The 22,703-nt window shown below is 41.5% G+C and overlaps 1 protein-coding gene across 1 annotated transcript; it reads right to left on the bottom strand.

Annotated features, from left to right (window-relative positions):
* Nucleotides 1-1,843: 1,843 nt before the first annotated feature.
* On the bottom strand, nucleotides 1,844-18,712 carry ism2a (isthmin 2a). Its single transcript, XM_083998020.1, has 6 exons — nucleotides 18,208-18,712; nucleotides 13,392-13,637; nucleotides 9,237-9,537; nucleotides 7,373-7,507; nucleotides 6,720-6,788; nucleotides 1,844-2,987 (listed from the first exon to the last, which is right to left on the bottom strand). The coding sequence occupies exons 1-6, from the start codon at nucleotides 18,331-18,333 to the stop codon at nucleotides 2,470-2,472; spliced, it is 1,395 nt and encodes a 464-aa protein (XP_083854146.1). The 5' UTR covers nucleotides 18,334-18,712; the 3' UTR covers nucleotides 1,844-2,469.
* Nucleotides 18,713-22,703: the final 3,991 nt, after the last annotated feature.

Raw genomic sequence — 22,703 nt, forward strand, 5'->3', positions numbered from 1 at the left:
AGTTCTTAAAACAACAGTGTCTGAACCCTCCAGGCCTCAGAGCAGCAGGAGGGATGGAACTTCAAAAGCTCCCTGTGTTTGCTGAGAATCTCTCTGTTTCCCCTACAGTGTTGACTGCCACATACACACACATTTACACCAGGACAAGTGGAGGGGGTGTCTATCTATCTATCAACTTAGGGGTGACAACTTCCCGTGGCACCGCCCCACACATTCCTCTCCACTGTTTCATTTTCCATCCACTGTCAGATGAAACATAAAACAATGAAACTAAAAGGGAAAATGCCTCAACTTCATGTTTCTGTTATTTCAGTCCACATCTCTCACTCAATCACTCTCTCTCTCACACACACACACCAATCAGTGTCATTTTCCTCCGTCAACACTGTCTCACTTTTCACCTTTTTCTTTCACAGCCCACTCTGTCAGAGCGCTCGGTGTCCCGACTTTGAAGGGAAATATTTCAACACAGGTCGACTCCACAACTCAGCACAACAACTGAGGGCAAATAAGCACCAAGGGAAGAAGGGGATGAGGATGAGTTTAAGTCAACACAGTAACCTTATTAAGTTCTGTTGATCCGCACAGTGGAGATGACAGAGTACAGATAATAGTTTCAAAGGAATGTTGGTTTACAACACATTCAGAGGTTCAAACAGTGTGTGCGCGTGTGAGTGTGTTTTTCTGTTTGGAAACAGAGTAAAGTTGTGGTTTACAGAGCAATACTTATGATTTAACATATTCATCAACAACCTTTTTTTTTACCATGGATGAAGATGAGACAGATGACAGGAAACTGATGTAATCAGATCATTCATTAAAGGTTTATACAAAAATGTTGAGAAAAAAAGCTAAAAATGGTTAGTTAGGTAAAGTTAAATGAAATCTCTTCATATAGTTGATGTGAAAATAGGAGACAAAACTAAGAAGTGGCTTAAACATTCAGTTATTCTCTGCCTGAGCCATTCTTCCTAGCAACTTTGTCCAGCAGTGCACACTTGAACACAACACCAGTATAACTTGTGACGATTTGTTAAAGGGATAGTTCACCCAAAATTCAAATTTCACTCATTATCTACTCACCCTCATGAGAGCTGTGAGAATTTTGAAGCCCCGACATGAGAAATTGTTCGGAAAAAAATTAAATAAGTCTATATTTTAAGCTTGTTTGTAGTGGAAGCTCCCAGTGTCTCAGTTCACTGCTCTTCCTGCGAGATTTGCACTGACCGGCGGAACAATTTCTCATGTCGGGGCTTCAATACAAGAGGGACATTACAGACGAGCAGCATGGAGGTATTTGGATGTTTTTTGGTGTGTCTTTTTGGACGAAGAAAAGTGGTATCCATTCACAACCATTATATGGACAAATACTGCTCCGCGGACCCCCCCGTAACTCAGAGAAGGCACGGAGGACTCTGAAAATTCTCACAGCTCTTAGTTGACATGAGGGTGAGTAGATAATGAGTGAAATTTGAATTTTGGGTGAACTATCCCTTTAACCGGCTTTGCATTGTGTTTGGTGAGGTGAATGAAGAGACAGGTCTGGGTAGCTGCTCGTCTTGATGACAACTGTGGCAACAAAGATTTAATTACACATAAGCTGCTGTCTGCTGGGTTTGACATGTTGGAAAAAATGTTTTTTCTTCTTTTTCTTCTTTTGGTAACTAAAAATTATAATTTAATAACCAACATAATGATTTGAAATTACAATAAATACCCTTATTTTAATAACAGATAAAATAAAATAAAACAAAACATAATAAATAAGTGTTTTGGTGAAATGTAACAACTTTAACTCAGATGTGAAAGTATACGTAAGCAGTGCTCAGCTCAATATTAAAGCAGGATGTAACTAACATGGATGTGAAATCACATGATCTTACATAGTTTGTGTAACATGACACAGGCTGTGTGTGCAGGCTGTGGACAATTGTTTTATACAAACAAAACATGTTGACAGTTTACAGTCCAATAGTCAGTTTGATTTTATTCCCCGTTGAGCAGCTTGACAGGAATGCTTTCATGGAATATTAGATCTGATTAAAATACACACACACACGCACACACACACAAACACAAACACACAACCTCACTCATACATCCCAACAGAGTAGCAGCAGTATACAAGGACCAGGATCAGTAAACAACACACTGATTTACTTTTATCGCCAGTGTCATTTCATTCTCTGACAAGTATAAAAACAGTCTATGCTGTTCATGTCCTTTAATATAACATTTCATTTGTTTATAAATGCTGACACAGTGATGCAGCGGTTAGCACTGTCAGTTCTGGGTTTGATTCCCGGGCCTGGGGCCTTTTCTGTGTGGAATCCGTATGTTCTCCCTGTGCCTCCCACAGTTCAGAGATATACACACACGGTTGATTGGCGTCAGCTTGACTTGAATTTGTCTATAGGTGCGAACGTGAGTGTGTGAGGCCAGTCTCTAGATGTCGGCCCAGTAGGCCTATCAGTACTCCCTGGCTTCTCTGAGTTCCATCTGAAAAACTTGTTCAGGGGGGTTTTCTGCACACCCCAGCCCGTTATTGGGCGGCCTTACTGAGTGAAACCTACTCCAGTCTCCTTTACACAGGATCCAGGGTAGTACGTCCACTTTGTAATGCAGCTCTGGTGAAAACTCTGTGCTGATTAAGTTTGGCGCTCCGGCCCCTTTTCCCCGTGTTATCAGTCTCATCTGATCGTCGTAGCAACAGTGCTGCGCCGCTAACGTCGTGCTGTCGTACGAAAGCATGGAGCGGATGCAGAATCTGGCCGAAGGTTTGTAGATGTCCAGACGCTCCTTGGGTCCGCTGGCGTCCCTCCAGCGGTATGTCTTGTGGAGTTTGCCGTCCTGGATGTTGACGGCGCTGTACACGGCCTCGGAGGGGTAGAGGCAGGGGCAGCTGGGCAGCTCTGTGAGCACCTGGTGCAGGTACTTCTTCAGGAAGTCATTCTTGCAGCTCAGCCACTTCTCACAGCTGTCGACATCTGGCAGAGACAGGAGAGGGTAAAAAAAGTATCAGCACTTATGTATCAACATGCAGTCATAGATCTTTATCCTACATCTGTACACACATCTTAAAATCATATTCTGTAACGTTTCCACATTAAAGGAGACATATAATGCCCCCTTTCCACAAATTCAAATAGTTCCCAGGTGTCTTAAAGACATGTCTGTGACATGCTTTGGTCAAAATACCCCAAGGATCAAACATCACAGCTCTTTTCATCCTCTCAAAACAGCCCTGTTTAGAACGGCTGGTTTCAGTGCCTGTCCCTTTAAATGCAAATGAACCACTGCTAGCCCCGTCCCTTCTACTGGTCCCAGGTAGGGGTGGGGTTATGTGAATCCTACTTACATCACTGGAAGACAACTGAGAGAACAGCTCGTAAAACCACATGGATTTCAACCTAGGGAGCCTGCACATTACAGATTGTTTGTCAGTTCTCACATTTTGGGGGCCAGGAGGCAAGACAAACACCCAAATATATATTAAAGAGCCTTCAAAAAGTGATATTTCCTAAATATGTCCCCTTTAAAACATAATGTTGAGTTTTATTCTTATATACAAAGCGTTTTCATCGATTTTTAAACCACAGAAACCTGTAATTTTCATCATAGTTATATTTGTTGCCTCTTAATGACATCATATCCTCTACAGTATGTGCACATGTCAGTGTTGCCTCAAATCTGTCACACATACTGTATGTTGACCATACATTTTGACCAGGTCAAGGATTTTAGTAATTGGATGTCTGGATCTTAATAAGTTAATGTTAAACAGCTCAGCTCCCTCTGACGTCCTGTCCTGTTTCCACCGAAGAGCGTCAATGAGTCACTGATTGAAATGCTTCATGTGTGTGTCTACGAGCCTTAATGCCCTAAACTGTTTGTTAGTCGTAGAGAGGAGGACACCTAGACTGTGGATCATTCAGCTGGTGAAAATGTCTGTTTAGGTTCTCAGAAAAAACAAAACAAAATCAATCAACAGGAATCTCAGTTTCTGAGCCTCCTCTAAAATCTCCCCCCGGCACAGCATTCAAGACCCACTGAGTTGAAACATGAAACAGCTTTATTAAGTGTCTGTAACACTAAAACCGCCAAGAAAGTCAGACAGACCGTTTGGGTTTTTGTTATGTAAATAACTCATAACTACCGGCCTCTCAGTCCGTGACTTTCCCTAAATATGTTGACAATGGTTTCCGAAGCCTAGAACCTTTTAAATGAAATACACAAGATTTCTTAGCATTATATTGTTCCTATGACTCCCAAAGACTACAATCCAATAAATCTCAGAGTAAACGGCAACATCGGCTTGTGACATTAGAGCAGCACATGTCTCCAGATGCAGATGTGTTTCTATAGTAGCCTGGTCCCCTGTGTGCCGTAGGTGCTATCCACCCCCAATTATAACACAATCCACCCCCAACACAACATATTATGAAGAAGGACTAGTACAAACACTTCATTTTTTCCACTTAAAGCTTCAGTTGGTAACGATTATTCATTCATATTTGCTGGAACTGTCACTATTCTGATAGAAACAAAATCCATTCATAAAGGGACCTGACGGTGTATTGTCTTGAAATGTCGCGGATTTTGCTTTCACTTTCATCAACTTACCAACTGTAGCTTTAAAGAACTGCTTGTGACCCCCAAAAAATTTACTTACGTTCAACAGTTTTCTAGAATGCTGGCGGTCCAAGTCGAGTGTTAACTATAATAATATAAATATAATATAAGGCATAGCCTGTTTGATTCCCTAACCACTGACATTGAAGGAATCCAAAGTGGAGCTGACGTTAATGACCCGGCACTATTTCATTTTGTCTTTTCTTATTGTTTTGATTGACAGGCCCCTAGAGAGAGAGAAGTTACTGTACAGACTGTGTGTTTTGAGCAGTTTTAAAATAATTGACTGCCCATCGTCCAGTCGTATTCAAGCAGGTACAACATGGCCGCTTTAACCTGACACTTCTCACTATCACTCTGCAGATAGGCTTGTGCCAAGAATTAAATATTTACAGCCCACAAGACGGAGAAACATGAGAAACTCATGGAACCTTGGCTTGTTTTGATTAAAGGGATCCATGAAAAAAAACTGTAGAGGTCAAGTCTTCCCATACGGGTCAGTCAAAGTATTCAGAAAAAAGGGGGGAGGGAGCTATGAGATGCAAAAAAAAAGTGATTTTAATCTGCTCCACATGTGTATGAATACAGGCACTGAATGGCACGTAGGACTCAGAAACGGCCTGGATCAGCAGCGGGTCTGGAATGCAACATGTTTCAAGCTTGCCCCCTCTTCTTAAGGCAGCATGTTATAGTCCCATCCCCTCTGTCTGAGTGAGTCTGATTAAAAAACAGAAGTGTGTCCCTCTGAAACCCGCAGCCCCATCCCAAAACACAAACAGGTATGACCGAGAGTGACTCAGACCCAACAGTAAATCAAATTAAAAGGCAATCTATACATAATGGATGCGGGGCTGAGGCGCTACAGCGTGTTTTCCTCTCCTGCTGTATCCTTTTACTTGACTGAAAAGAACTATTGCATCTTCTGGCTGGTGCTGAGTGGCAGGAGAGCAATAAAAGAGAAAGTAAAAAAGCAATTCAAACATTTGTGGGAGGCCGTCTCTGTGTTTCATCATGTCTCTGACAGACCCGGCACAGCAGCTCTCAGCGTGTTGGGACGGAAGAAGTCTTAATATGAAAACCAGGCCTTTGAGCTCGGAGACAAACCTCACAGATTACTGACCAGACAGCAGCGGCACACACAGGCTACTCCAGGCATTCATGAAATAAAAAGCAAGAACTCATTCTATTGAATTAAAATGAACTCATGTGGATAATAATGAGCTGTTTCTTCAAATATACCAGCACCACTTACTGGATGAGACACAGTGACGGCCCCTTGACTCCGACTCAGAGGAGATAAAAGCTGCCATCTCTAAATTTCCAAACAATCGAGCCAGCATGGCTCCTATCAGCTTCTTCATAAGTTTAAACATTCCAAAGAGCTTCCTCATTCACTACATTGTTTTGGTACTGAGAAAGGATGTAGATAGCCTATCCTTCAAATGCCCTCCTATAGGCTAATCTCACTTCCTCTAAGTAGCTATCACAAAACACATCACATTTAATCCAAACTAGTTTTAATACCAGGGTTTCATATAATGACTTCTACAACATTCAACATTTTATACCATAACACACACACACCAAAGCCTGTAAAGACGATTTCACCCCAGGCCCCATGTTGGCTATATTGAACCTCTCTTTGGCCATTTCTCTCTTTCTCCTGACTAAACGTCCTAATTTTGCAGAGCTGTAAGTCAGGCTCTAGACTTATGTATACATGGATCAAAGAACTGACAAATGTGCTTTAACTTGAAAGATTTAAATATGTTTTAATCAACAAGGAAAATGCTTTTAATTAGATTTGGAAACCTGATATGGTGTCAACCATCGCTCTATGGCACTGACACTGAAGTAAATACTAATAACACTGTGGAACCTGGTTGTGATTACAGTTCCTGCCTTGTTTATGTATTGTATCATATAAAAAAAAACATAATACAAATATCTAAAGAATGAAAACCAGGCTTTCCACAGTGTGTCTGTAACCCAACACTGAATGAAACAGGCCAACACCCATGGAGCCCGCTGACTGTTGTGTGGATGCTTGGATCAACACGGCGCACAAACGCACAAACCATACGTACTTGTGTTGAGGAAATCAGTGCTGTTGCTGGTGGTCTGCACAGGGGTCACAGTCACTGGAATCACAGCGTCTACAAGACAGAGGGAGGAGGAAAGGAGCAGCAAACATCAACACACAAACACACACACACAAGCTCAGTGGATGTTTAAATGACAGATGGAAACCTATTTATTTTGGCTTTGTATGAACACTTATGCTGCTGCTTTCACATGGTTCTAATTGTATTTTCATTCATATATCAGTGAAGGTCTAACAGATATACTATACAGATATATTATACTGACATTTGAAATATTGTTAGTTAAAGGTCAAAGGTCACACTGAAGAAGGTGGTAGTTTAATTGGTTTAGATTTAGTCACTTTATTAAATGTCCCTCGAAGGGCAATTTGATGGGGGGGCATTTAATGAAGTGATAAATATAGTGAAATAAAGTGACTTGACTTTACTGAGCCAAATAAACTTAAACCAATTAAACTATCACCTTCTTCAGTGTGACCTTTGACCTTTAACTAATAATATTTCAAATGTCAGTTCCAGTGACAGAAATGGGAAGTTTGAGAGATGATTCTTCTTGATAAAAAAAAAAACATGAATATAAAAGTTAACCATAGCTGTTCAACAGGTCTTAACTCTGCAGAGTTTCTGCGTCGTACCTGCACAGCTCTCCAAGTCACACGTGCGCGACTCTGTGGCAGTGCACGCATAGCCACAGGGACGGGTGCGCTTCTGGGTGCCGTGTCCGCAGGTAACGCTGCAGGGAGCCCAGGGGCTCCACTCCTCCTCATACTCTGAAAAACACAGGGGGGGAAAGATGGATGAAGGAGAGACAGCACGGAGAGGAAGAAAAACACAACTATGAAGTAATATATTAAGAGCAGGCTTTGAAGTTAGCCTTGTGAATTCCTCGCCCAGCTGGTGTATGTGTGTTATGCAATTAAGGAGCGGCTGAAAAGAGCCGGGTAACGACAGCGTGGGACCTCTGAGACATGCTCCTCTGTATTTAAACAACGCTCGCAGGGAGGCAGGGAGAGGGAGGGGAGGACTTCAAAAGGCTGGGATGGGGGTGGGGGTATGGCTTGAAGTCTGTGTGTGTTGGGGGGTGGGGGGGTGGGGGGGAAGTAGGAGTTAAAGCCTTCTTGCAGTGAGAGTGATGGTGGCTGTGTGCTGACAAAACTCTTCGCTCAGCTTACAGACGACTGCATATGCTGCGGATGTACACACACACACTGAACACTGTAGGCATTAACATGGTCTTAGTTCATCTGATCACCTGTGGTCAGTTGATGAAGCCTCATTTCAGTGTAGACAGACACACACAAGCACACAGACAACAGACCTGTCCATCAGGTAAAAAAACAGCAACTGATGTGTGTTTATTTGCATATTATGTAGATTATATGACAAGTTCTCTGTTCTCTGTAAATATATTTTAAAGGTTCTCAACTTGTACTTAGATCACTGAAGACACATGTAATGCAGATCTGAACGGGGCCAGAGAATCTGCCAGAACTCAAAATGCCCCAGTAGTTAGAAAAAGTTAAAGAAACAGTCATGCTATTAATTATTAATTAACCTCCACCATGTTGACATCCAGCAGAAATGAAGCAGCAGCATTCATTTCCAAAATTCACTGCTGATCCCATCACAGGTGGTCCGCTCCAGTATCTCTTTGCTATTAGAAAGTGTCTCCACTGACCTGTGGTCAGATCTCACTTCCCTGTTCTATACGCCAATAAACACAGATGCTTTGTTGTTTTTTTTACCGAGGTTCTGATCGTGCATCAGAAACATCAAACAGCTCCCCCATCCACAGCCTGAAAGCATCACTGTCACTGAAAGCACAAGTTGTTGGAAGGACTTTGTGGTTCACATGCAAGTCAAATCACACAAGGTCATGAGCGGGCATAGAAACAAAGACAAAGTCCTTCATGTCTGATGCTGATCATGAAGAACCACAGCACATTTTCAACTCTTCCTGTCAAAGCTGGGTTTACATAAAGAAGTTGCCATGCCCTGGCATACATTAAGCTGCTATTAAATAGATTGATATTAACAATGGATGTGAGGACTCAATGTAATGTAAACAGTGTCTTCAACTCTTGTGGTCAGACTGTGACTGAAAGATGAAAGTTTCTTTATTAAAGTAGGCCTACACCACACAGGATGTTCAACTCTCTGGTCAATGGTATCCAGTGTGTGTGTGTGTGTGTGTGTGTGTGTGTGTGTGTGTGTGTGTGAAGTAGTGTTTGCAGTATTTATGCACTGGACCTTGAAGAAGCAGACTCTATCGTAAATCTACTGGACAGACCGTTAGTGTGCGTGTTGTGTTAGGAGCACAGTGTGCAGACCTCTCTGTGCTCTTACTTCTGCATTAACAGCAGAGACTGTGTGTGTGGGGGGGGGCAGGCCCACAAGAAGGCCCAGGGAAAAACAAATCAACACTATGTTTTTGTCAACACGTTACAGAAGAGCTTCATAGACACATAAACAGAACAGATACAAATACAGTGTTCTCACCATAGTTATCCTTGGCGTGCCAGTCTTTGTTCCAGTGCCCCCCCCAGTCTCCCTCCACCTCACTGAGGACCAGCTCCTCTGGGTCATAGTTGTAATCCTCCGACTGCTCCTCCAAACTGGCTCGCCCCAGCCCGTTCTCCGACGGATCCGGGTACTCCCAGAACAGCGGCCAGAACAGCTTCTTGTGGCTGTTGGCCCACTCTGAGGACGACACCGACCAGTCGTTCCTCTGACTCTCCTTGGCCAGGTCCATCTCCACCTCCGTCTCTGTCTGGCCGTTGTCCACCACCTCGATGGTCACCTGGAATATGAATAAATACTTAGATACTGTGCAAATACCGACTGCCATAAGAATATATAATACACCCTAGTATTCAAAAGTTTGGCCACACCCTCTCATTCAATGGCTTTTCTTTATATTTATTACTTTTATTGTAGATTCATACTGAAGACATCAAAACTAGGAAGGAACACATACGGAACAGAATATGTTTTATACACTAGATTATTCAAAGCAGCCACCTTTTGCTTTGATGACAGCTTTTTGCACACTTTTGATTATGTCTTTTCCAATAGTCTTGAAGGAGTTCCCAGAGGTGCTGAGCTCTTGTTGGCTGTTTAGCCTTCACTCTGTGGTCCAACTCATCCCAAACCATCTCAGCTGGGATTAGATCATGACATTTTTGGTTGGTTTGTTTGTACTGTTTATTCTGAATATGCAAATAATGTTTCCCGATTGCTACTAAACAAATTCTTTGCACAACATAATATAGAAATGAAAATTGAGGAAGCAAAATAATAAAACACAGAAAAAAGAAAATAAAAGACATATTTGAAAAAGAGTTAGAAGAAGCGTTTGAATTCATACTTTTGTGCTTACTAGATAATACCATAATGTTCCGTCATAGTTTTGGTGTCGTCTGTATGAATCTACTATGTAGAAAGTAATCAAAATAAAGAAAAAACATTGAATGAAAATGAATGAAAGGTGTGTCCAAACTTTTGACTGGTATTTTCTTTTGTGCTGTTACTTTATTAGTCTATTTAAATATCTTATTTATTTCATTATTATTATTTTTTTTTGTATATTTTTGGGACTTTTTATTGCCTTTATTCGATAGCACAGTGGAGAGAGAGACAGAAAAAGGGGAGGCAGAGAGGGGGAATTACATGCAGGAAAGGGCTGCCTGATCCGGGATTCGAACCGGGGTCGCCTGCAGTGAGGACTGTAGCCTCAACATGGGGCGGCAGCTCTACCAAGTGAGCTAAACGCCGCCCTATATATCTTATTTATTCATTATTCATTTTTTCCTGTCGGCCAGTCCAGGCTTGTTGTATGTTATTTTGTGTATGTTTGTTTATGACACTGAGGCCACTGGCAATTTCATTGCATTCCTTTGTTTTACAATGACAATAAAGCTTCTTATTTACTATGGAACAGTCTCACTCATGCTACCCTCTCTGTGTAGTTGTGATCATCCTAAGTAACTCATAATAATGGTGCAGCCCAGCAGATGCTATGATCTGATAGTATACGCAACTGTTGTTGTGTTATGTACAGTCCCTCCAGGCCATTATCACAGGTCTACACTCTGTAACCCCAAAATATGATCTCTATCAGGACACCTAATCTGGATTACCTATGTTAATGGATTCATGTATGTTAATGTAAGGATGATTGGTCTCTCTCTGCATGCTGTTACGTAGATGTAAATGCAATCATCGCCACCAACTAAAATTAGTCTTTGTCAGGTTTTGTTCTGGAGGACAGAGACTCTGTTTACAACATAATTTAAATGAGCCTTGTATCCAGATATGATTTTAACCTGCATCAACATGCACATGCACATGTACATGCACTAACCCACACATGCTGCCACACTGGCTACCAAAACAAAGACAAGAGAAATTTAAGATTGCACAACACATGTTCGCTGCTCAGGATGATAATATAACTACAGTATGTATCTTTACTGTTGCTGTGTATGTTTTCATAATTCCCTTTAATCTATGGCACATAGTGTTTTAAAATGATAATAATATAGATTATTTGTTGCTAATCCTCTTGTCAGATGTTCAGGGAAGTGACCACAGTCTGTACTAGATCCACAGGGGTAACAGTAAACAGCTCTACCCTGATCTATGTGACAATAGTATCTGACTGCTGGCTCTGATAATGGCCCACATGATTCCTGAGAGCTGCTGCCGTCCACCAGCAAGTACGGGTTCCTGTTTCAATACTCCGCACAGGAGAGGACAGGTTGGAGGACAGAGGACAGCAGAGGAACAGAGACTGCACAACAAGAAATTAATAATTAAATGATTTCAGAACAATTATCTTATTAACTTGTTGATGATAAAATATCTTGAGAAAAAGGTGTATTTTATAAGACAAAGAGGAAATCACAAACTGACACGTTGGTACAAGCTCTGAGAGGAGATGAGGGAGCGATGTCACCGCCGACGGAGACGTTTGTTTATATGAAGATGAGATTAAAGGTGCTCTCTCCTTTTCATGAAAGAGGGTTTTGTGCAGCGGATGAAGGGACCGAGAGAAGTGGATGAAAAATGTGGCGGGATGCAGAGATGGAGAGATAGCTGCTTCTGACTATCTCTCTGTTTCTCTCTCTCGCATCGCTACAAACAAGCCGAGATGCAGACACACACACGTGTAAACACACACAGGTCCAGACAAAGCCCATGTTTTTGTGTTCATGTTTCCAACTCCGGCTGTTTATAGAGACAAAGGCAGCTGCTGAACACACAGACGCTTTGGAGGTTTATTGCATCACGTTTCCTGTCGCCTCTCGACCGTCTATCAGATAAACGCAAAAATACCAAAAAAGGAGGAGAAATTAAGAAAGAATCAAGGTGTTTGTTGAAAGCTTAACAACAAATCACTGGCTCTACGTAATGACATTAGTCTTATCATAATGAAACGTCAACATGGCCATCCACTTTAAGTTCTTATGCATGTTTTTTTGTTGGCCTGCAATCAACAGAACCAAACATCTCTATATCTGGCTGACCATTATTTGTCACATAGCAACAATGCTACAGTTTCAACTCCCTCTCCTTCTGTTTTTCATATAAGGTTCAATCTTTATCATCTTATGTATGTTTATATAAGCTCACATTATTTTTCAAAACTTGTAGTGAGACATACTGATCTGTCAGTGGGGATAACAACTTTGGTCCACAATCAAAAATCTTGGTTTATGGAGTTTTCTTTTAATCTTTATTCAAGAACATGAATTTGTGGGTGTCATTTATTAAAGCAGAAGTGAGTGATCCGGTCGTTTTCGCTAATGCTGCGTTCCAGGCAGGCTTTTGAAATCATAAATTACAGCTTCAAGTCACAACTTACGACTTTGTAGCGTTCCAGGCAACCCACTCGTGTTTTTCCGACCTGTTTTACCGGTGAAAGTCACTATAACGGACACTCGTAACTTCCGACCCGTGAAATCGTACCAGTACGTTTGTACGTTTTTTGTACAGTCTATGTACCAGATCGAATTGGTACGACTTCACAGGTCGGAAAAAAACGAGTTTCCTTGAACGCACCATAACAGTCCTCGTCCCTACGTCGCCACATTCACGGCGTCCCTTGGCTGCACACACAGCCCTGCATGCCGTTCTCTCTCCTCATTGGATAAAAACTGTAGGATACGATAAATGTTTTCTCTTCGGCTCAGAGCAGAGCAGAGGGACTGACAGACCCGTGTTTCGGTCCAAACACTCTATGTAAGTGATTGCTGTCGGAAGATATAACTATTTAAGACTTATATTAACACAAATATATCACTTACTTCTGCTTTAACTTCATGTTCAGATTTTCTGCTGTTGTCTCTCTAAAAAATCTCAACAGTGGGGTAAGTAAGGTAGGTTTCATACCAGGATAACTGACATGGAATTCCTCATCTAGTTCAACACATGTTGACTCAAGTCATGTTTCTCAATCTCTTACTCTGAAGGCCTCAGTCTCAGCGGAATTTTTTTACTTTTTTAAAAACTTTTTTTTTATATTTCTAAAACCCTTTGTACATTCACAGGAAAGTTTGAGCATCCCACTGTTCAGAGACCTGCACAGACAGACTGAAGATCTTCAGGATTTGGTCCAGGTTACACTTTATCGGTTTCCTCCAGATTGCCTACCTGGATGTTGGGGTTTGGTGAGCTCATGTCAGCGTTGGCCAGTTCTGGTAAGTTCTTCAGGTCCAGGATAAAGGGCTCGGGGTCCTCCTCGGGAGCAGGAGGAGGGAGGACACCTTGGTGACGGTGCTGGGACCAGCTGTGTCTGGACCTAAGGGAGGGACTGGACGGCAGAGTCTGGAGCAGGTTCTCCTGCTGCAGATCCTGGAGAGTCTGGTGACTGTCGTCCTGGCCACGCTTTTCTAAAACCTGCGAGATGAAGACCACAATGAACTACTGAGATATAGAGACATTAATATAAAATCCTGAAAATGTTTATACATTTATACCAGACCTCTTTAATCCAACCCAACAGCTTCCTGCCTTCTTATTATTTAAGTTTGTCTTTTTGAGGCAGCAGGGATTGGTGGGTGGAGATCTTTTGGAGAGGCTTGTACCATGAAGCAATATCTGAGGTTATCTAGGGAACTTTAACTTTCAGTCCCAAATCGGTGATTCACTTCATCATTCAGCTTAAAGTAAGTGGAGACTCAAAATCTAACTCAACCGAAATGGTAAGATCATAGATAACGTCACTGGGTGTTAGGAAAATTCCAGGGTGTTCCATCAGTGTGCGTGACTTGTGTCTATAATATTATTCAGAGGAAATAGGCACTTTGTTGGGAGATGCAGTAATTGGTAAATAAGTAAATTCTTTCCATGTGATTTGTTGTTGTTTTTTTCCTTCTTTCTTCCTTGTTTCTCTGTGTGGAAAGAGTAGATCAAAGTGAAGAAGTAACCCTTTGGTGAGCATAAACTTATGTGTAAGCGAACAGGTGTTCCCTGGTCAAGTATAGGGGTTTTACAGCCTTGGGTTCATCTTTTTCTGGTGTTAGCATGTTGTCTCAGGGGAATATCCACGTTTCAGTGGGACTCACCAGTTTTTGGTGTCTTTCTCTCACCATTGGCCTTCATTTTGTAAATATCCACCACCAGTAACCATGAACACTGAAGGTGGGTGTATGAAGATTACAGGTTAGGTATAGGGGGGTACACTTGTTTGCTTTTATACACCACAGTGGCTTTCACTGTTGTTTACACTGATGTCACACAAACACCTGAGTAGTTACGGCGATGAGGTTTGTGGCCTACCTCAGCCAGCTGGCCTACCTCAGCCACAAAGGTGGAGGCTGTAAAGTAATGTCTAGTGCCAGTGACCAAACAGGAGCTTATGCACTGGCCACAAGTTTCTTAAAGGGATTAATGTTCTTCCCTGCAGGACCCTGCTCTTGGCTTACTGTTTATTTTTGTTTGTCTTTTTCGGTGCAGCAGGTACAGAGAGGCAGTCATGTCTGATTTTGAAGCGTCAGGGCTCAGTGTTGTCAAGCCTTTAAAACTGTGTCATTCTGGCCTTGGTTTCCTTTTTCCTTTCCACCTCATCCCTTCCACCCACATGTTTGTTTTCTTTTCTTGCACTATCCAACGCTTTGTATACTATATGATTATACAGTTAAATAAATGCAAGTCTTACTGTAATTTTGTCAGATCTTTTTTGTCATGCAGGGCTGTGACAATACTCATCTGCAAACATTGGTGGATTCTTTTTTTTTTTTTTCTACCATCATCAAGTTTAGACTAATCATAATTTCGTTAAATTATTTAAAGTGTTAGCTACAAGTTTAATTCCTCTCGGCCAGTAGCCTAGGCTAACTCGTCCGCTCTCGCTCCAACCTTCAATAGGCTTTATGCTGAGCCCCACTACTTCCTGAACTTAAACAGGCTCCTTTACTTCCTGTCTTACATTATTGGACAAACTGATTAATCCAGGTGTGTCTCCATTGTTGTGACTACTGAGGTCAGAGTCAGACACACCTGGATTAATCAGTTTGTCCAATAATGTAAGACAGGAAGTAAAGGAGCCTGTTTAAGTTCAGGAAGTAGTGGGACTCAGCATAAAGCCTATTGTAGGCTACTGGTAGCCCGGTAACGCCGATAGAGACCAGCTAGCTAAAGCTAAGCGTGTGTGGAAACACATCTAAATCATTTCACACTAACTAGACAAACCCAACAAACCCCGCAGCATCACGCTTGCACCGGAAATCATCAATCAGGATCTGGCCCCCCCTGAGCTCCGCCTCACGTGACATAAACATGCTAATGCTGTTGGCGCAGAGATCATTTCATGCCGACGTTGCCAACGTAACCAGATATAAATATTTAAATATTTTGGACCCATCAAAATGTATAAAACAATTATTTATATACTATAAAAAAAAAATTAATACTTTTATTCTGCACCCCTCAACGTAGAAAACTAATCGTGTTGATGAAAAAGTTGCAGCTATAACCTTTAAGTCTTCTCATATGGCCCTAGTGGCTCTATTGCAGGAAGTGGTTGAATTGAGAGTCTGTATTTTAAGCAGCCCTTCTGAGCTGCTGCTTCACAAGCTCCTTAGAAGGAAGCATCATTACAACAAAAGCACTCATCAGACTAAACAGCCAAGACTAAATGCAGCCAGTCAGGATTAATGGACAAACAGTTAAGGTGGTGATAACTTCAAGTACCTTGGCACATTCACTGACAGCAGTCTGACCTTTGTAGTAAAATTTACTAACCACATTTTTAAGAAATGTTGTCAACGCCTCCCCTCGCTACTCAAACTGAACAAATTCAGTGTGAGCCAGAACACTTTGGAACCTGTGTGTAAAAGCTTAGAGGAGAGGGTCTTATCTTAAAACATGATTACGTGCTACAGTATAGTAGCCTAAACACCACAAGGAAGAGAAGCTACTCTTTAGCTTCTCTTCCTTTGTGAACATCAAAGTCTTTGGAAAACCGCAAAAGAAGCTCTGTGGAGTGTATGATGAGCTCGTAAAGTCCAAGCTGACAGAATTATTGCTGACCCGTCAGAGCCACTGTGACTGCACAGAGAATTTGAACTTCTACCTTAAAATAGTTCTAACTAGAGTTTTACATGAGGTCTCGTAGACTAAGGGACTTTTCATCCCCCTGTGTTTTGGTAGCAGGTCAGCTTGAGATGTGAGGTGTGGACATGTATGATGTGAGTTGCATTAACCTAACCTAACCTTCTAGTAGAAGGTAGTAGATGTTCTTTGAATTTAGTATATTGTGCTATGTGGTAATTCTATTCTTTTCTATTCTATGATGTAATGATGGACATTTTCTTATAGCTTTGATACTCTACTGAGAAAATTACTGAGATTTTAAATACGATTATATAATCTGCCAGCAATCAATAATTGATCATATTCAGGTGCATGAGGGAGTAACTTTAATCTCTCAAGCCTTTATGACAAACTGCACTCTACTATTTTATCACATGATATTGGCCTGTTGTTGATATTGGAACACCCAAGTGCAATATCATTACAACATTAAATGATTCAAAACAAAAAGTTCAAGGCGTCTCCTGACTTTTCCCCTGTAAACGTTTGGAAAAGTGCTCATTAATTTACTCTAATGACTGAAGTGGTTAATGGTGAACCACTTAATTAAACTCAAATTATTAACATTACAAGAACAACAAGACGTTTGCTGGATCGACTCAAAGAAAACACAAGTATGCCCACTTTTCCATGAATGGATGCAGGCGATGCTACTACTACCACCAAGGCAGAGAATGTGCGTTCATGCTTTTCTGAGACAATTCACTGGCCTACAAATGTTCCAAAATCTGTTCCCTTCACTCAAGATATAAACACACAGACAGTCAAGATCGTTTATGCCGATGTCTTAAAACTATTGTGACAACTAATACCCACTGTTTATTGATGTTTCTCCCTGTCGGGTGTCTCACTTGTCACCACCCTCCATCATTGAGACGGGACCACTCCATCACAAAACCTCAACAGGGCCAATGGCAATATCATCTGAGAGACATGTTTGCCCACATAAAAGAACATGAAAAGGCTCTGGAGCGAGTGAGTGAGGGAGCACTCACCAATGCTCAACCTTGAGAGCACATTGCACACAATAATTAGAATTAAAACACAGCTTACAGCTTCATTTTTATGTATTTTTGGCTATTTTAAAACAATTGACAATCTTTTGCAGAGGAACCAAACTGCCAGCAGTGTCCAATTTTCCTTTACATAGACATGAAGTGATGTTGGCCAATTAATTCATCATGGGTTTTTTCTTCCTACAAATGGTCATTATTTCATCAACCTTTAAAATCCTGCTGTCAGTCAAGTCAATTGTAATTGACTTGGGTTTGGCGAATACAAAAGAACAAGGAGCAAATGGGAAGAACTCCTTCTTTCTTTTACTCTCAGTTAATATTGATTAATGAGGTCAACTCTATAAATCTGGAGGCTTCCACATAGCCTCTGACCTGTGACATCTTGTACCTGCAATAAAATCCTGACAACACAACCATGTTGCCCAAAACGTTGAAGCCACACACTTCACAAGGAACATTAAGGAACAAGACTAATGTAAGTGAGAGCAGGAGTATGGGCACACAGACAGAAAGTGGAGACAGACGCAGTGACTGAGTGTGAATCATGCAAGGAGCCTGGTTTCAATATTACCCCCTGCTTAGAAAGGTGTCTACCCTCTGAGCATTTCCGATTTTGGGGGGAGAGTTTGAAATTTTATCATAGCCTACATCTACCATGGAAATCCAATACTCTTATTAAAAGCTTAAAAGGCTCAGTGTTCTACTGTTCTGTACACCCTGAAATCAATATTAGGAACATATGTCCACATTTAATTTCAATAACATGAAGGTTACACTTGTTTTTTTCACGGTGTATGCCAGTCCACACTTCTCTGTATCTGTATAAAGCGGGGGATGGAGGCAGGAGAACGGTTTACCTCTGTAGCTGTAGCGCTCCTGTCTGTGGCTGCAGGTCCCTTTAAGTTGGTGGGGAATCCGCTGACCGACACCGACACCACAGAGAGGACCAGCAGCCACAGATGCGACACTTCCCTCCGCTGCATCTTCAACCAAACCACTGAGACGATCTCCAAAGCGACGGGATACAGAGTCCTCCAGCCTCCGACCTGAGCGATTCCAGCGGTGTTCAAACCATCTGAACGGCTGCAGAGGAGAAGTGACCACCAGCAGCGGAACACATGTGCGTCCTCTCCGTGCGCCCCTACAGCGCTGCCGCTCCGACCTCACTCGCTTTTCTCACTTAATATCAAATCCTCGGATTCAGATCTGTGTGGTTAGTTTTCATACTATGTTCATGTAGGACTCTATGAATAAAAAACAACGAGAGGATGTCGAGGTGAAATCATTCTCATCGGTCAACTGTAACTTCCAGTCCGCAAGCTCACACACACACACAGAGAGAGAGAGACCACGTCCACAGGGTCCTCGGGTCCACGTCTGCTGAAGTGTCACTCACTGACTCAGTCAGTTCTGCGGTTGCACTACAGTTTGAAGTCCGGGTGTAAGAGAAGCAGCCCTCCCCTATGCCCTGGATGACGCAATGGAGGGAGGACGAAAAGAAAAACACAAACTTCTCATTGAATTGAACAAACTAACAAACACAAAAACATGTTGGCTTTGGCTGCATGTAGCCCAAAGAGAGAGAAGGAGAGTCACATGTGGATATTCATAAACATTAATGCTAGGCTACACAAACAAACATGTTGAAGAAACAAACAAATCCGATCCAAGAAACATGCAATTTTATAAATAAAAAAAAAGTAGTTTAAATACAAGATCTAGCTGCTTAAAATATGTCCAGTTAATAAGTATAAGTAGCCTATATTGTTTATAAAAAAGAATATGATAAAAACTGCAGTTAAATCAACAACATTTTAAGTAATTTCACATGTGTTTTTATAACAGAAAATGCCCTTTTAACAGTAAAAATATAGTTGAATCAAAAAAGAGAAGTAATAAAAAAACACGTTATTTATTTACAAAAAAAATAGTTTTATTGAAAACAGAAATTGTGTAAAGCTTATTCAAAACATGTGTGGTTTACCATATAAATTTTAGGTACTATTCAGTTTTGTTTTATCAAGACAAAATATGCTCTCATTGTAAATCTAGTGTAATAAAACATTGATATCTGATGTCCCTTTTAAGAATAGGTATGTGGTCTTCCTCAACATTTGATAATATTTGTTGTCATGGTTCCTAAAGTGACTGCTTAACTGCAAGTCTCATATGGGAATCATACCACATCACCTTTTCCCCCTTTGCGCTTGTTGTAATTGCTATGGCCGCTAGATGTCGCCTAACAGCATAACATAACTATGGGTCATACCCAACCTATATGACTTGAAATACATATTGGAAGTTTCGGGGGGCTGGGTAAATCAATATACAGGAGCCACTGTTACAATGTTGAGAAAAAGAAAAGTCTGCACACCAACAAAAGATCCAGAGCCATAATTTATTTAATCACCCAAAAAGGGGGGAGTGACGTTTCGGGCTGAAAACCCTTCCTCAGACTGTTACAATGTTGGATGCAGTATGTTGTTGAGGCACAGCCTATAGTTGTAGAGAGATCATCATTTCCTATTATGCAAAGGCATACATTGAAATGGGGTAGTTAGGAAGTGCCCAAAAAGAAACATCTAAGGATGGAAATTTTGGTGCAAATGAGACAAAACATGTAAAAGTGAACTTCATATCCAACTATAGACAACTATGTAGGCCTACAACAACAAAATTATGTGCTAATAGGCCACATATAGCTATACTTGTAAAACAGTTCCTGTCAACAATGAGTCAAAGGGCCACATCACAGGAGTTGCACTGCCATGGTGTCAGGTTTCTTTTTCTGTCCACCAGGGGGCAACATTAACAGGTCCTGTAGCTTTCTCACCGCCATGTGTCACCTTGGCGATGGCAACAGGAACAGGATCAGCGACCTCTTTATTTTAAATTCTTGTCTGGTCCACTCCACACAGCTGACCTCTTGATCACTGAGATGAAGGTTACATGTTATCATTCTGAATCTGTCCCGTCATGATGGTAGCTGGAAAAGGCACAAACAAAATGGGGACATGGTGACGACACCAATGTATATGAGAAGGAATTTGTTGAGATCCACCATTTCAGTGTCAGCCCATGTGTAGGCTACATCTTCCCCGTCCCCTTGGCTGGGCTGACTGACTGAAGAGATCTCAACCTGATCCAGTTCCCATGTCCCCTCAGTGTGTGGGCCTCTTGTGTGGAGGCTGATGCTCATCATAATTCATAATTCAAAAAAGATTCAAGATTATTCATTAAATATAGTTAGATAGGCCTATATACATAAACTTACACACATATAATATGTGCATACTTTAAACTCCTTAACTCCAAAAACAAGTGCAATAAAAAAAAAAAACAGCCAATATTCCTCTCACTGTCTGTCAAACTCTCCGCCATCTTTCTCCTGATTCCCACAGTTCATTTCCTGAAGGTTTCCTCCCTCTAATTTAATTAACTGTATATACAATTCATATTGTGATATCGCTACTTATACTTTCCCTTATCCTCTAGCAGAATGTGGCAGTAGCCTACGTTTGAAGCCTATATTCTCATTGAAGTTGGTGGGAATTCTCCATGTGACCTTGTTTTAATGCTGCAACATCTGGAATCAGACATGTGATTTGATCAATCCGGTACGATCAGGGGCTGCTGGCAGATGTCCTCAAGGTCTGTGCAGCTTTTCTTTAAGTTTGCCTATGATGTGCCTTCCACATATCTAGGTCAAAATGAGAGGTGAGGGCTTTTGTTTGTACAGTTTGTACCAATGTCATGTAGGTCTGTCCAGGGTAGGGTTAATCCAGTCTACTTGTCTCCATAAATACCGAAGCTTAAAATGCTTACAACATGTTTGTTAAGCTTTTTAAACAAAAAAACATTTCATGATAATTAGATGTCAAATATTATGCATACTTAGTCAGAAAACTGACATGGTTTGGCAGAACAATGGCCTCAAATATGTACATATGGTTGCCTATGTCTTGCCTTGCCGTGTGTGTGTGTGGGTGTGTATGAGAGTGTGTGCCTGTGTGCGCTACACACACATGCTTGTGTGTACACTTAACTCCTTCCAGACACAGGTCTAGTAGACCTGGGGTGAGGTGGAGGAGGCATGGAGAAGGAATGGAGCAGGGGATGGGGTCAAGGGGTGAAAGAGCTTCCAGATGTTGAGACTGTTTCTTTTTCAAACCAAAGTTCCTCCTCACTTCCTTTATTGACTGAGAACATGTGTGTGTATGTGCATGTGTGCACGTTTCTCAAGCACAAATCATCAAACGGCTTTCAACGATTCCCTCATTGAGATCAGTTGGGTAATTATCAGATTTTTTTATGCATACAGTATAGACAAATCTGTGCTTTTGTCCTGTAAGTATAGTCACGTTACCTGCAAACAGTTTTCTGTCTCTGATGTTACATGGCAAAGCAGAGACTCAGACACAAGGTAAAGTTAAAAATGGCACAGTCTGCCAAAGACTGCTGAGGAGTCTTACACAGGTAATCATTAGAATTAGACAAACCAATCCAAGCCGGAGGTAGAGCCGGAGACAGTAACACAAAGACAGTGCTGGAAAGAAAAAGAAAAAAACGAACAATGAGAAAAATGAACAAGACAATCTGACAGAGAAACAGAGAAACCAATGATGTATACAGGGTTGGTTCATAGCCCAATGCAGGTGATTAACTGGAAACAGGTGTGAATGATAAAGGCAGTGGGAGACACATGAGGGCAGTAACTGGAATGGCAAGATCTAATCTCAGTGTCCACCCTCACAGACAATGGGGCATATTCCCAGTAAATCTGTTAAAACTAATATGGAATGATGATTTACTCTCAATATCCAGCATTACTGCTTATACAAAAGCTTCCTGTGCTGTTACCTCGTGCAATAAGTGTAGCGATGGCTGGTATATATAATATTGGTTACAGTGCATTAGCAGCCAGAACACTCAGATGTGTCATCAGTAAATCAACCTTAGTGGAAGCATTATTTATTTTTGCCATTCTGTTGTGGAAGCTCATTGTCATGCACTCATTATATATACTAACTTGTTACAGAATCAAGAGGCTAATTCAGCAACCTATAGCAACTAAGACAGTGTTGTGTGGCTAAACTAGTCATATTTTACATGTATTCCTATGGGGATTTTTGTTACGCCCTTAACTCCCGAACAGTACCTCCCATAAACTTCTAATTGGTCTCCATCTCCCATAATTCGACCACGGGGAACACGTAGACACCAAGCACGTGTCTCTACGACCTCCCGTTCCCGAGATACGACCACTTCGAGTCCAAAAAGGGGCGTATCTTCGGACTGGAAGTGGGTGGAGCTTATTGAAGGACACCAATCGAAAGCTTGTAGCCAACTTACA

The sequence above is a fragment of the Trachurus trachurus genome (assembly GCF_905171665.1).
Source record: "Trachurus trachurus genome assembly, chromosome: 22".
Classification (NCBI taxonomy): domain Eukaryota; kingdom Metazoa; phylum Chordata; class Actinopteri; order Carangiformes; family Carangidae; genus Trachurus; species Trachurus trachurus.